The 15,000-nt window shown below is 20.8% G+C and overlaps 5 protein-coding genes and 1 non-coding gene across 6 annotated transcripts; 5 read left to right on the forward strand and 1 right to left on the reverse strand.

The window, feature by feature from the left end:
* Nucleotides 1–1,231: 1,231 nt before the first annotated feature.
* Nucleotides 1,232–2,452, forward strand: DDB_G0284715 (hypothetical protein; the record flags this gene model as incomplete). Its single annotated transcript, XM_633337.1, has 2 exons — nucleotides 1,232–1,290; nucleotides 2,182–2,452. The coding sequence occupies 2 exons, from the start codon at nucleotides 1,232–1,234 to the stop codon at nucleotides 2,450–2,452; spliced, it is 330 nt and encodes a 109-aa protein (XP_638429.1).
* A 361-nt stretch (nucleotides 2,453–2,813) lies between these two features.
* On the forward strand, nucleotides 2,814–3,035 carry DDB_G0284717 (hypothetical protein; the record flags this gene model as incomplete). Its single annotated transcript, XM_633338.1, has 1 exon — nucleotides 2,814–3,035. The coding sequence occupies one exon, from the start codon at nucleotides 2,814–2,816 to the stop codon at nucleotides 3,033–3,035; it is 222 nt and encodes a 73-aa protein (XP_638430.1).
* Nucleotides 3,036–3,895: 860 nt separating this feature from the next.
* Nucleotides 3,896–4,204, forward strand: DDB_G0284709 (hypothetical protein; the record flags this gene model as incomplete). Its single annotated transcript, XM_633339.1, has 1 exon — nucleotides 3,896–4,204. The coding sequence occupies one exon, from the start codon at nucleotides 3,896–3,898 to the stop codon at nucleotides 4,202–4,204; it is 309 nt and encodes a 102-aa protein (XP_638431.1).
* Nucleotides 4,205–6,528: 2,324 nt separating this feature from the next.
* On the forward strand, nucleotides 6,529–6,609 carry tRNA-Ser-GCU-10. The gene has a single exon. It is a non-coding gene; the product is annotated as a tRNA-Ser (tRNA).
* A 629-nt stretch (nucleotides 6,610–7,238) lies between these two features.
* On the forward strand, nucleotides 7,239–12,263 carry DDB_G0284615 (EGF-like domain-containing protein; the record flags this gene model as incomplete). Its single annotated transcript, XM_633340.1, has 6 exons — nucleotides 7,239–7,587; nucleotides 7,733–8,002; nucleotides 8,231–8,545; nucleotides 8,665–8,982; nucleotides 9,146–9,529; nucleotides 9,604–12,263. The coding sequence occupies 6 exons, from the start codon at nucleotides 7,239–7,241 to the stop codon at nucleotides 12,261–12,263; spliced, it is 4,296 nt and encodes a 1,431-aa protein (XP_638432.1).
* Nucleotides 12,264–12,306: 43 nt separating this feature from the next.
* DDB_G0284617 (hypothetical protein) lies at nucleotides 12,307–14,018 on the reverse strand (the record flags this gene model as incomplete). Its single annotated transcript, XM_633341.1, has 3 exons — nucleotides 12,307–13,199; nucleotides 13,298–13,812; nucleotides 13,972–14,018. The coding sequence occupies 3 exons, from the start codon at nucleotides 14,016–14,018 to the stop codon at nucleotides 12,307–12,309; spliced, it is 1,455 nt and encodes a 484-aa protein (XP_638433.1).
* Between the last annotated feature and the right edge of the window lie 982 nt (nucleotides 14,019–15,000).

Raw genomic sequence — 15,000 nt, forward strand, 5'->3', positions numbered from 1 at the left:
AGATTTTTAACTTTTTAAAGAAAAATATAAAAAATAGAAAGAAAATAAAATGAAAATCACAAACAACACCACAAATATTAAGCAACACAAATGCCTACAAAAAATAAGCGAAATTGTGGATAAAACTCAATTAAAAAAAAAACAATTCAAATACGTCATAAACATCAATCACGAACCAGACGATAAAATAAAAAAAGATTTAGAAAAAAGTTTGGACAAAAAAGATGTTTTAATCAAAAGTAATAATACAATTCAAAATTCGAAACAAAAAAAAAAAAAAAAAAAAAAAGTAAACTAACCCCTCTTTTAGAGACCCTGTAAAAAAAAAAAAAAAAAATAAAATAAAATGAGATCTAGCATCTCAAGGAGAAGCAAATAATAATTGCGTTATCCAATTCAAAAAAAAAAAAGTTGTATAAGAAGGGGAAAAAAACAAACAACAACAACAATCTCTTTTTTTTGATTATTTCATTTTTCATATAAAAAAGACTTAAAAAACAAATAAATAAATAAATAAACTATTTTAAAAAGCCATCTTTTTACTTTATTGTAATTTATTATTTGTTTCGTTTTGAGAATTTTGCGTAGCAAAATTTTCAAAAAAAAAGCAAAAAATAATCAGATCGAAAAAAACAAACAACAACAACAATCTCTTTTTTTGATTATTTCATTTTTCATATAAAAAAGACTTAAAAAAAAAAAAAAAAAAAAAAAAAAAAAAAAAAAAAAAACCTGGGAACCAAGTTAATCAAAAAATTTCCAAATTTTTAACTTTTTAAAGAAAAATAAAAAAAATAGAAAGAAAATAAAATGAAAATCACAAACAACACCACAAATATTAAGCAACACAAATGCCTACAAAAAATAAGCGAAATTGTGGATAAAACTCAATTAAAAAAAAAACAATTCAAATACGTCATAAACATCAATCACGAACCAGACGATAAAATAAAAAAAGATTTAGAAAAAAGTTTGGACAAAAAAGATGTTTTAATCAAAAGTAATAATACAATTCAAAATTCGAAACAAAAAAAAAAAAAAAAAAAAAAAAAGTAAACTAACCCCTCTTTTAGAGACCCTGTAAAAAAAAAAAAAAAATAAAATAAAATGAGATCTAGCATCTCAAGGAGAAGCAAATAATAATTGCGTTATCCAATTCAAAAAAAAAAAAGTTGTATAAGAATTTTTTTTTTTTTGAATTGGTTTAAAGGTGTCATAGAATACCAAATGGATGAAACACTTTGCAAAGGTGTCATCGAAAAATATTTGGGTGATACACTTAGCTAAGGTGTCATTGAAAAATATTTGGGTGATACACTTTGCTAAGGTGTCCACATAAATATTTGGGTGAAAATTTTGCTCAGGTGTAATTTAAAACTATTTGTAAGGGAAGTGGTATACTCTAGAAGGTCTTATAAGTTAATTATTATATTTATATTTAGTTTATATTTATATTTTGTTTTATTTATTTTTCACTTGAAAAAAAAAGTTACCAAAAAATTAAAATGAAAAAAAAAAAATAATAAAAATAAAAGTTATTATAAATGAAACTTATTATAAATAAAAAAAAACATATTTTATTAAAATATGAAAAAAAAAAATAAGAAAATATAAAAAATAAATTTTATTTTAACGGTTTATATTTTTTTTTTAAATAATAATAAAATTATTAATAAATAAGATTAATTATAAAAAATGTAATTTTTATTATTTCTATAAAAAAAAAGTGTCATTTTTTAAAATTGATAACATACAAAAAAATCTATATCATAAAAATATTTTTTATATTATAAACATCTATTTTAGAATTACACTTTTTCTTTTACCAAAATCTGTAATAATTTTTTTAATAAAATGTATTTAAATAAAAATTTTTTTTTTTTTTTTTAAAATGCATAATTTTTAAATTTAATTATTTATTTGTTTGATAAAACCTTTTAAATTTTTTTTAACAATTTTTTTTTTACAAGTAAAATTTATAATAATGCCAAGATATAACAAACCCTCAACTAGATACGTAACATATAAAAAAAAGATTAAATCACCACCAAAAAAATCTTAACAGAGTAATAATGAAAGTTCTGTTTCCATAGAACAATATGAAAAAAACCAAATCGAACAAAATAAGAGAAAAACCTTTGATTATGACCTTTCATTGACCTCAATTTTTTTTAATAATAGTAAATATAATATTGATAATGATTCATCATTTTTCTCAGTACAATGTAATAGTTCAAATAATTTAAATAATAATAATTTCAATGAAAATAATTTAAAAAATAACAATAATAGGAATGGTAATAATAATAATAATAATAATAATAATAATAATAATAATAATAATAATAATAATAATAATAATAATAATAATAATAATAATAATAATAAAAAAAATGATTTAACAGATACAATAAATCAAAAAAAGAAGAAAAAGAAAAGGAGAGTTAAATAAAAAATTTTAGTCAAGAGAATGAAAATAGTGATAGTGATAATGATAGTGATGATGAGGATGAATTTATAAATAATCCAGATAAAAGAGAGTAATTATATAATTTTAATTAATTTTAATTATATTAAAGATTATTAAATTTATAATTTTGAATATTAATATTTCTATTTTCTATTTTTTTTTTTTTTTTTTTTTTTTTTTTTTTTTTTTTTTTTTTTTTTTTTTTTTTTTTTTTTTTTTTTTTTTTTTTTTTTTAAAAAAAAGTTTTAAAGATTTAATTAAAAGCAAAGTTTGTACTATAATGTGTTCACCATCAATATTTTATAGTGGGGGTCTTGAAGTTTGTGTAATTTGTATTAAAGTAATGATTCATGATGAAGATGAACTTATCAGAAAAGAATTAAAATCATTTGAAAATAAAGTTGATAACTATGTAGAAGATGGTTTTTGTTTAGCTTGTGGTCAATTTACATCTCATTATTTTAGACATTGTAATAATATTCATCAAAAATTTCATGTTTATAAAGTTATAATAGATCTCTGTAAACCTTATCCAAGAGAATGGAATAAAATCAATGGAGAATGAAGATCAATTGAATATTCCATTCAAACGTCAGGTTCAAGTCATTTATTTTTGGTAATAATGATGATAAATCAAGTATACAATGCTTCAATTGTTTGGAATTTCATCCAATTTCCAATTATGAAAAGGGTGAAGTTATGATGTGTAAAAGAATTTGTAAGTTTTTATTTTTTTTATAATTTTAATTATAAATTTTAAAATTTTACAAATATGTAAAAAATTTTAAAACCAAAATTAATCTTTTTTTTTTTTTTTTTTTTCTATTTTTTAAAATATTATCAGAGGCGAAACTGGTAGAAACTTTATAAAATTCTCTTGATCAAGTGCTAGGGTAAGATCTTTAAAGCACATTAAACAAGGTAGAAAAGGAGTTTTCACTCTAAATAGAAAAGTATTTGAAAAGTTATGTAATGATTGGGATGATAGATGTAGAATTACTGATGTGAAATTTATAAGAAAATATGATCAACCAAATTCTCTTTCACCAAATAGAAAAGACAATAGTATCACTTATGATACCAAGTTTAATAAAAATGGTAGTCTCTGTTGTAATGTTGAACCAATTTTAAGAATTATGCAAAATAGAGCTAATTGGACAAGATCAAGTTGGTTATCGGTAAAAACTAAAAGAGATGAAGATATTTTCAAGGTTGTCGATTTTTCAAATAGGTTAATGACGGATAAAGTTGAAAACCAAATCCAAACAATATATAGTTTTTCTAAAGTTAGTACCAAAAAAAAGAAATAATAGAATTAAAAGAAAAAATGGTACAGTTGAACTTCATCAACATAATATTACCAAAGATTATTTATTAAATCTATTTATTAGTCTAGGAGGAAAATGTAATCTATCTAATATAATAATGTTGGCAGGTGAAATTAAAGAAGAAGAAAAGGTGTTCAGAATTTCTATTAATAGAATCAACAATAAGGAAGGATATATTGAAGGTAATGTTGAGTTGGTATGTTTAGGATTCAATTCAATCGATAGATCAAATTGTCAATTATATACTGATGGTCAACAAGATTGGAACAAAACAGTTTTCAATTATATGATGAAATGTTTGGATGAATCATCAAGAAACATTTTATCAACTTCTACCTACCAAGAACATTTAAAAAGTGCAATGTCAACAATAGAAATAAATCAAATAGATTTAATAAAAAATTAGATAGAAAAATAATAAAACTTTATTTAAATATTATTTTTGATTTTAATTTTTTTTTTTTTTTTTATTTTTTTATTTATTTTTTATTTTTTTATTTTATTTTTTATTTAATTTTATTTAATTTAACTATCTTTTTATAAAAAAAAAAACTACGGATAAATTTTTTAAAAAAAATGGATATTTATTTTAAAAAAATTGGATATAAGTGAAAAATATAAGGATGGAGATGGATATACAAAAAAACACCTTTTATCCAAAAGTTGGATAAAGGCAAAACACTAGGCAAGATCGGTAAAAATATCTTGTAAATTACTAACTTGTTGGTATTCAAGCCACCTTCGTTTGTTTCATTTGTCCCATGCGAAAATTACCATATTAATTTCAGCATCGAGTTTTTTATTATTATTTTTAATTCTTTTATATCTGAGATGATTATTATTAATTAAATGAGAGTTTTTTTTTTTTTTTTTATACCCAAAATTACCATATTAATTTCAGCACGAACATTGAGAAATGTTTAACATTAGCCCTTTTTTATATTTTCATTTATTTATAATTTTTCATATATTAATTTTATTATTTTTTTTATTTATTTTTATTTATTTTTATTTATTTGATTTTCAACTAAATATAAATGTAAAATTATTAGTTATAGTTATTAGTTTTTTTTTTTTTTTTTTTTTTTTTAAATTTTTAATATTAGTTATAGTTATTAGTTTTTTTTTTTTTTTTTTTTTTTTTTTTTTTTGTAATTGACTAAAAATTTTTGAACCTCTATTGAAATAAACTATAATTAAAAATAAAAATGGTATGCTAAGGATTTATTATTTTAATTTGTTAACAAAAAAAAAAAAAAAAAAAAGATGGTATAGAAAATAAAAATAAATAAACAAAAATAAAAATGAATAATAAAAAATACTACATACATTAGGTTTTTACAAAGTCGTAAACAATATATTCATATTTTCTAACCATAAGTTTAAATAAACTAAGGTAAAATGTACATTATTTAATTAAAAAAAAAAAAAAAAAATTAAAAAAAAGTTTTTATTTTTTATTTTTTTTTTTATTTTTTTTTTAAAACGAACTTGTTATTTTAAAAAAATAATTTAAAGTCAATGTGATATATGAAATAAAAAAAGACTTGAGATCAGCAGACCATTTGGTCAAATTTAAAAAAAAAAAAACCTTTGGAATGAGTTTGGTAATTTTTTTTTTTTTTATGGCAGCCCTTTTTTGATGACAGCTTAGCAAATTATATCACCCAGATATTTTTCGATGACACCTTAGCAAAGTATATCACCCAAATATTTTTAGATGACAGCTTAGCAAAGTGTTTCACCAATATATTTTTCGTTCACACTTAGCAAAGTGTATCACCCATTGGTATTCGATGACAGCTTAGCAAAGTGAATCACCCATTTGGTATTCGATGACACCTTAGCAAAGTGTATCACCCAAATATTTTTCGATGACAGCTTAGCAAAGTGTTTCACCAAAATATTTTTCGATGACACCTTAGCAAAGTGTATCACCCATTTGGTATTCGATGACTTTTTTTTTTTTTTTTAATAACATCACTCGATTTGGTATTCGATGACAGTTTTTTTTTGAATTGGATAACGCAATTATTAGTTGCTTCTCCTTGAGATGCTAGATTTAATTTATAGTTTTTTACAGGGTCTCTAAAAGAGGGGTTAGTTTATTTTTTTTTTATTTTTTTTTTTTTGTTTCGAATTTTGAATTGTATAATTACTTTTGATTAAATCATCTTTTTTATCCAAATTTTTTTCTAAATCTTTTTTTATTTTATCATCAGCCGACAGTATGGCGGGTCTTGAAGTTGATGGTGTGATGACTACCAAACCTCCACTCATACTATCGGTGAAACCTTAAGCCACTTTCGTGACCGACACTCGCTCTCATCTCTCGAGCCACTCACTCGCCATTCGTCTTTATATATATTTTTACTTTTATCGACTTACTTTGTGTGAGCGCGAGAGGCACCAGCCTCCTTCCAGTTACTTGAAGTGTCTCGCCAGTGTGCCACACGTTTACTGTTGCAGTGACTGACTAACCAACGGCTTCGCTTGTGCACCGGGGTAACCTGTCGGCCGTTGTGCCGTCGGATGGTTTTTGGAAGCTACCTCCCCAGATTCATTTCGGAGTTTTTTGGTTGCGATACTTATTGGTCAGGTTATACATGTCGAGGAGATTTTGCTTTAACCCATCAATATGAGTGTATATTACTTCCTTCTCTTGATCTGGGTCCTCTATGTGTATTCGATGACAGCTTAGCAAAGTGTATCACCCATTTGGTATTCGACGACACCTTAGCAAAGTGGTTAATGCGGCGCCCTGCTAAGGCGTTCTCTTCGGAGGCGCAGGTTCGAACCCTGCAGGTGTCGATACTTTCGAAAAAAAAAAACTAATGAGCGCTGGTTCGAATCTCTTTGAGATGAATATTGAAGTAAATATTTAAAAAAAAAAAAATAAAGATTAAATAACAAAAAAATCTTTATTTATATAAATTTTTAAATACCAAATTTAAATTTATTGTTTAGGATATTAAATTACACAAACAATGGGGAATTTAATATCCCAAAAAATATCCCAAAAATAATTGATATTTTTTTTTTACAAAAATCTTTATATTATTTTTTTTAAAAAAATCTTTTTCAAATCAAAACATTAAAAAAAAAAAAAATATATTATATTTTTATATTTTTCTTATTTTTTTATTTTTTTTTTTATGTTTTGGGTTGAAAAAATATCTAAATGATCCACAAAAATAACTTGATTTGAAAAATGAAATCTAAATTAAAAATTTTGGGTTTAAAATTGCGCAATAATTATTTTAAAAAAGATTTTTTTTAATTTATTGAATTAAAACAAAATATCCTTTTTTTTAAGTACACAAACAATTATTTTTTTTTTTTTAATTTGATTTTTTTAATTTGATTTTTTTTTTTTTTTTTAAAAAAATATTAATACACTGTAAAACTTTTTTTTTTTTTTTTTTTTTTTTATTTTAAAAATGAAATATATAATAAATAATTTTATTTTTTTGACATTTTTTTTATTAATTTATTTTTTTAGTAAAAACAATGGCCAAACTTTAATTGACATTTCAAGTAATGATATAAATACCTATAATAAATACTTAATAGACAGGAATTGTTTTTTCACTATTATTGTTTTATCATCAGATCCAATCATGTATGTAGAACCAGTAGGTGATTTTATTGAGAGTTGGGGATACATTGAAAAATTAAGTAACTCTTCACACTATATTTATTCTTTGGATATCTCTACAATAAAAGGTCAACTCCCAATATTAATTGGAAATGGTTTATTAAACATTAGTTTGGATTTAAATTGTTTTGGTAATTAAAATTTTTTTAAAAAAATATATATATTTAATATTTATTTTAATTACATTATATTACAAACTCTATATATATATATTTTTTTTTTTAATAATTACTAATTTTTCTTTTTTTTTTTTTTTTTTAAAAAAAAAAAAAAAAGTTTTGGAAACAAATGTTGAAATTGTTTCATTACCAAATTATTATTCAAAAAGGTTACCATTAGCACCATTGAATATGTTTTTATTTAAAGGTTTAAAGTATTATTTAAGAAATTTTCCAGAGGAATATATAACTGGGTTTACTCCAATAGCATTTAACTCATTTCCAATAACTGGTGATTTATATGGAGGTGGATTTTCAATTCAATTACAATTATTTGAAAACAATTTACCAATTTTAATTGATTATAATATAACTTCAAATTTTATATGTAAGTATTTAAAAAAAATAATTTAAAATAAAAAAAATTAAATTTTAAAAAAAAAAAAAAAAAAAAAAAAATTAAAAAAAATTATAAAAAATTTAATTAAATAATGTAATAATAATAATAATAATAATAATAATAATAATAATAATAATAATAATAATAATAATAATAATAATAATAATAATAATACTATAAATAATAATAATAATAATAATTTATAATTATATAAAGATGAAGAATTTAATTATAGTTATATAGTAAATAAATTTCCTAATGTGCCAAGAGAACAAGAAATTTTTGAAATTGGATATGGGTATTCTCCATTAGTAACAATTACTCTTAAAACAACAAATGAAAATGATGTTGCAATTGTATTTTTCACAAATATGAATGATATTGGTCCAACTCCAATTTATTCAAACCTTACTCATACTACTTATTTAACAAATATTGAATTTGACCAAAATGATAATACATTTTATGATTCCTATATTAAAAATGGTGAAGATTATATTCCATTAACTAATGATTCTGTAAAAATTAAAGGTAAATTTATTAAAAAAAAAAAAAATTAATAATAAAAAAATAAAAAAAAATAAAATAATTTAGATTTTTAAAATTCTAATCTTTTTTTTTTTTTAAAAAAAAATATTAAATAAATTTAGAAAAAGAAATTAATAATATTTTATATACTGGATTTTTGGATAGTTCAATTCCAACTATATCAAATAATGTTTTATTTACAATTGGTATTAATTCATCAACTCAATATGATTTTTCAGAATATATTTATAAACTTTCAAATTTTAGAGACTTTACAACACAATTAAGTTGGCCATACGGTTTTGAAAAAGGTTCAAATGATCTATTTACACATAAGCATTCTTTTTTACTAACATCAAAATCATTTTATACATATTTTTACCTTGAAATTCTTTCAAAAGGAGTCACTCAATATTATCAATATATTGAAAATGATTCACGTAATTATTTTTTATTTTTTTTTATTATTATTTTTATTATTATTTTTATTATTATTATTTTTATTGTTATTAAAAAACAATTAAAAAAAAATATATTTTTTTATTTAAATCAAATTTTTAAATTTTAACCTTTTTTTTTTTTTTTTTTTTTTTTTTTAAATAGCTCCAAATACTGATATTACATTGAATTCACTTGAAATTATTTGGTTATATGAATTTAAATTTTTATTTAGATTTGGAATTAATTCATCAATTCAATTTAGTTGTATTGAAATTAATAATAAAATATATAGACAAGAGAATTTGGTTTTATCATCTTATGTTTCACCACCACCATCAACTGAACCTCCCATTCAAACTCTTACAAGAAATTTATTTGATTCAGAAAATGATAATGTTTTTTATGAAATTGTAATTGACACAGTATTTTACTTCCCAAATCAATATTATGTAGTAGATGTATATGAAAATTATAGACGTTACTATATTGGTGATTATTTAAATATGAATCCAATTTCTAAAATTGAGCCTCCACAAATTTTAAAAGGTATTTATAAAAAAAAAAAAAAAAAAAAAAAAAAAAAATTAAATTATTAATTTTAAAAAATTTAAAATTCTTAGATGTTGACATTTATTCTGTTTCAAATATTGAATATTTATTTAATGATGTTGATATTACAAATAGTTCTATTTCAAATATAATTTATTTTAATTTTTCAAATCAAAATGTTCAATTAAATAGACCAATGGCATTAGTTTTATTAGATAGAGTTTCAATAAATAATTTAAAAAATACAGATGTAGATGAACAAATTGGTACTAGTAAATTATTTTATTCTAAATGGAATTCAACAAAGAAAATGTTTCAAATTGAATTTACAATTCCTGCAAATACTCAATCAGGAATTTTACCATGGTATATTGCATTCTCAAGTGAAACTTTAATTAATGATAGATCTACTCATCGTCCTGGCTTTGCTAAATTATCTTCACCTATTTTTAATTCTAATAATGAGTTAGATCCTACAAGACTTTATAGTTCATTCTTAAAATCATCTGATCAATTATATGTTAAAACTGATAACTTTGATGCCTATGGACCAATCTTTTCAAATATTACTACAATTGTTGAAAAAGATTATGTTGGTTGGATTTTAACAATTTCTGATTCAATTAATGGATTTAGTTATGGTGATATAACTGTAAGAGGTGAAAAAGATAGTTCAATTTATAATTTTCATTTAACACCTTCAAATGCTTTGGGAAATAGTGATAAATGGAATTCAAATTATCAATTAATTATAAATTTAAATTCAAACTTTTGTATTAATCAAACCTATATAATTACAAAAGTAAAATTATTTGATACTCAAGGAAATAGAGCATCATTTTCAGTTTCTGGTTCAATTGTTGAACCACTTGAAAATCCATTTATAAACTTTCTTAATAATCCAGATATTTTAAAGGTTGAATATAATTGTATTTCTTCTTTATCAGATATTGATGGTCCAGAATTATATAGTTTTGATGTTATTCAAACAGGTTCAATATTTGAATTTTTTTTTTCAGCAATTGATCAACAAAGTGGATTAAAACCAAATCAAAGACCAATTGTTTATTTATCAACTTATCAATTACAAACTCTACAATGTATTTCAGAAATTTCATTCTTAAATGAAACATTTTCAAATTATTCTTGTTCAATTGAAATACCATATGGATTTGGTTTTGTTCAAGGTGGTGAATATATTGTTTCAGTTTATGGTTTCATTAATAATGCTGGTTACTATTCTGGATTTTCAACTGAAACTTTATATTCTTTAGGATATAATTGTATTTTTGATTCTATTAAACCTCAACCAAGATTATTAATAACTGGAACAAGTTCTTTTAATGAAAATAGTAATGAACTTTGGATATTTGGTGGTGAATTTAATATTCCAACAGTTAGTTTTCAAAATGTTTCAATCGTTTATTCAAATGGTGAAAAATATATTCTTTCAATTCAAAAGTCATATTCATCATCAATTTTAATTAATGAAATAAAACCAACTAGTGAATCATTTACTGTCCAAGTTATATTTTATGATGAATTTAATAATGCTATAAATGAATCAAATATTTATACAGTTAAACCAATTAAATTAAATTTTATTCAACCAAAACCAATTCCAATTCCAAATAATCCAACTGTTGAATGTAAGGGAAATCCAGAATGTGGTGGTGATAAAAATGGTTATTGTTCAAAATCAGTTGGATGTATTTGTTATTCACCATGGGTTGGTTTAGATTGTTCATCAAAGGTGATTATTATACCAACACCAACACTTAATAAATCAGAACCAACTTTTGAAATTCCAATTTTAGATAATCAAGATGATAATACTGATGATTTTTTATATAAATCATTAATTTCAATTGTATCATTAAGAGAATTAGATTTTAATTTAAATATTGTAAATTATTATACATTTAATAATAAATGGAATGTTACAAAAATTAATTCATACACCAATCAATACAAAACAGATATAATTGTTTCACCATCAATTTTATCAAATAATCAAGAAACCACTACAACAATAATTGTAACTTTACAATGGTTTAAAGATAGTATGGATATTACATTTGCAAATCAAAAATTAAATATGAAAGCATCAAGTATAAAATATACAATTGAAATTTCAAATTATCAATTTAAAAGTAAACTTAATCAACTTCAATTAATTTTATCAGCATCATTTAAATCATCAAATACTGAAGGAATTTGTTCAAATAAAGATTTTGGTGATACAACTTCAACTGATAATTCAAATTATATGAAAATTCAAATTGGTGATCGTTCATTATATGGTAGGTTTATTAAAAGAGCAATTATTGATAAATTAATTAAAAGTGTTCAAAATGAAATTATAAATGAAACAACATTAAATAATTATGAAAAACAACTAATAACTGAAAGAAGTGCATCATCAGATTATTCATTCATTGGAATTACAATTCCATACTATCGTGAAAATATAATTCTTGATCCTGATTTTTCAATTCTTTTAGATTCTTTTAAAGTTTCAAAATCTGATCAAGGTTCAATTTGTAATGGTGAAGGTACTGATCCTTCAATTAAATCTGGTTTATCAAATGGTCAAATTGCTGGTATAATCATTGGTGCTATTGGTTTTGCAACTGTTATAGTAATCAGTGTTATTTATCATTTTTGGAAAAATAAAAGAGATTCAAAATTTAATAGTCAAATGCAAAATAAATTAAAAGAAATAAAATAAAATATATTAAATTTTTACAAATATTTATTTATTTAAATATAATTTATATTGCTGATCCAGTAAATGAATCATCAACTGAAATGGAAGAAGATATTGTTGAAAAAATATTATTATTATTATTATTATTATTTTTATTATTATTATTATTATTGTTATTAAGATTTAAATTTTGATGATTATAAACTCTTATATGACGAGAAAAGATATCTTGATGATGTTTATCATAAGCTGAAGAAGAAATTAAATCGAAATGAGGTGGTGTTGTTACAGTTGAATTTGAATTATTTTGATCATTACCAATACTATTATTATTTGAATTATTATTATTATTTAGATTATTTAGATTATTTAGATTATTTAGATTTAAATTAAATAAAGGTGAAGAAGAAGAAGGATAAAGATTAGTTGGAGAAGAAGAAGGTGAAAAATCAAATGTTGGTTGTTCTGGTGATGTATTTGTTGAACTTGGTTGAGGTGCATTTTCAGCAATACCAATACTACAATTATGAATTGTATTTGTATTGATGTTGGTAATGATTGTATTTCTATTTTTAAAGTGATTAAATAATTTTTCAAATAATGATTTACTTGTTGAATCATAAAAAGTTTTAAAATGGTCACCTTTTACAAATGACCATCCATTTACATCACAAACATAAGAGATACCATTAACACGTAATATATCGAAACCACATACAAATTGTTTAAATGCTTTATTAATCTTAAAGGAAATATTAACTTCTTGGTCGGATAAATTTGTCACTGATCTCTTTTCTTTACCCATTGTCGTTCTTTCAACAAAACCATCAACTGATGGTGATTTTCTTAATTCAGAGTATGAAAAAGATTTGGTTGAATAAATTTTTACATCTTTAAAATCATCAATTTTTAAAAATTCTTCATATGTATATGATCCTTTATCTCTAATTGTATTTACTAAAAAAAAAAAAAAAAAAAAAAAAAAAAGATTTTAGATTAATAATTTTTTATTTTATTTTACAAAATTAAAATTAAAATTAAAAAAAATACTTTACTATCATTAAAATAATCACTTGAATTATTACCAACTTTTCGAAATAATTTTCTACAACCACCACCTTGAGATTTTGGATAATAGATATAATTATTATGATCATCAGAATTGAATGGTTTCTCTATGAATGGTTTATAGATACGATTACCATTGACTTCAATGTAATCATCTGATTGATTAAAATTTGGTGTTATTAGATTATTTGTAATTGGATCACGTAATACATATAAACTCTTTGGGCATGGTATATTATTATCTTCTAATATTTTATTTACTTTTTGTCTATCTTGTAATAATAATTGTAATTCAAGATCATTTACAAGATATGGCCTTCTCAATTTCCAATATCTAATTGCTTTTTCCAATGGAAATCCATTTGAATAAAAACTTAAAAAACTATCTACAATTGGCCATTCTTGAATTGGTAAATTAAAAATCGTATTTGAATCAAATTCAATTATCTCTAATTCTTTAAATTCTTTTAATTTTTTTATAAAATATTTCATAACATTACATCTATTATTAATAAAAAAAAAAAAAATTTAAAAAAAAAAAAATAAAAAAAAAAAAATTAAATGTTAATTATTTTTTTTAAACTTATTTATATATAATTATTTTTATTTTTATTTTCATTATTACTATTATTATTATTATTAAATAAAAAATAAACCTTACTTTAATTTTTCTTCCATACAACAAATACCTAAAGATATTTTAGCCATTTTTTTTTATTATTATTTTTTTTTTTTTTTTTTTTAAATAAATATTTTTTATTTTTTTTCTTTAAAAAAATGAATAAATAAAATTAAGTTGGTATCTAATTTTTTAAAAAAAATAGTGAATAATTAAAAAAAAAAAAAAAAAATTATTATTTTGTTTAGAAAAAAAAAAAATAAAAAATAAAAAATTAATAAATATAGGGAAAAAAAAATTATAATTAGTAAATAGATTTAAAATATAAATATTATTTATTTGATAGGGTATTGATGATTATTTATTTTTTTTTTAAAAAAAAATAAAAATAAAAATAAAAAAAAATAAAAAAAAAAATAAAAAATATAAAAACATACATAAATATTTTTTGATGTAGATATTGATATCTTTTTATTATTATTATTATTATTATTATTATTATAAAGAAAAATAATATTGTTATTAATATGAATTTTGATTTTTTTAATAATATAGATTTTTTTTTTTTTTATTATAAAAATAAAATGGATTTTCCTTTTGAATCTGATTAAATAAATAAAGGTGAATAACAAATAATAGAAACACGATTATTTGTTTTTTTTTTTGGTTTTTTTTTACTCAGTTGTGTAAGAAAAAAAATAAAAAAATATAAAAAAAAAAAGTAATAATTTTAATATTATTATAAACTAAGTGTGAAGAGAAGAATAAAACTAAACATAATTTTATAATTTTAAAATATTTCTGTGTTTGATGTGGTAAATTTGCTGACTACTTTATAATAATTTGTATTTTTTTTTTTTTTAATTTTTTCAGTTATTCTAATTTAGTGAGAAACTGGTGTATGTGTTGATTTTTTTTTTTTTTTTTTTTTTGAAATTTATTTGCAAATACTAATGTGGTGAGGGGTGAAGGGGGTATTAAATTGTTGAATTATACAGATTTTATCGTTTAGATTGAATGGTAATCAATGATATTGTTATTATCGCCATCATAATAATTATTAAAATTATT

This window comes from Dictyostelium discoideum, assembly GCF_000004695.1.
Source record: "Dictyostelium discoideum AX4 chromosome 4 chromosome, whole genome shotgun sequence".
Classification (NCBI taxonomy): Eukaryota; Evosea; class Eumycetozoa; order Dictyosteliales; family Dictyosteliaceae; genus Dictyostelium; species Dictyostelium discoideum.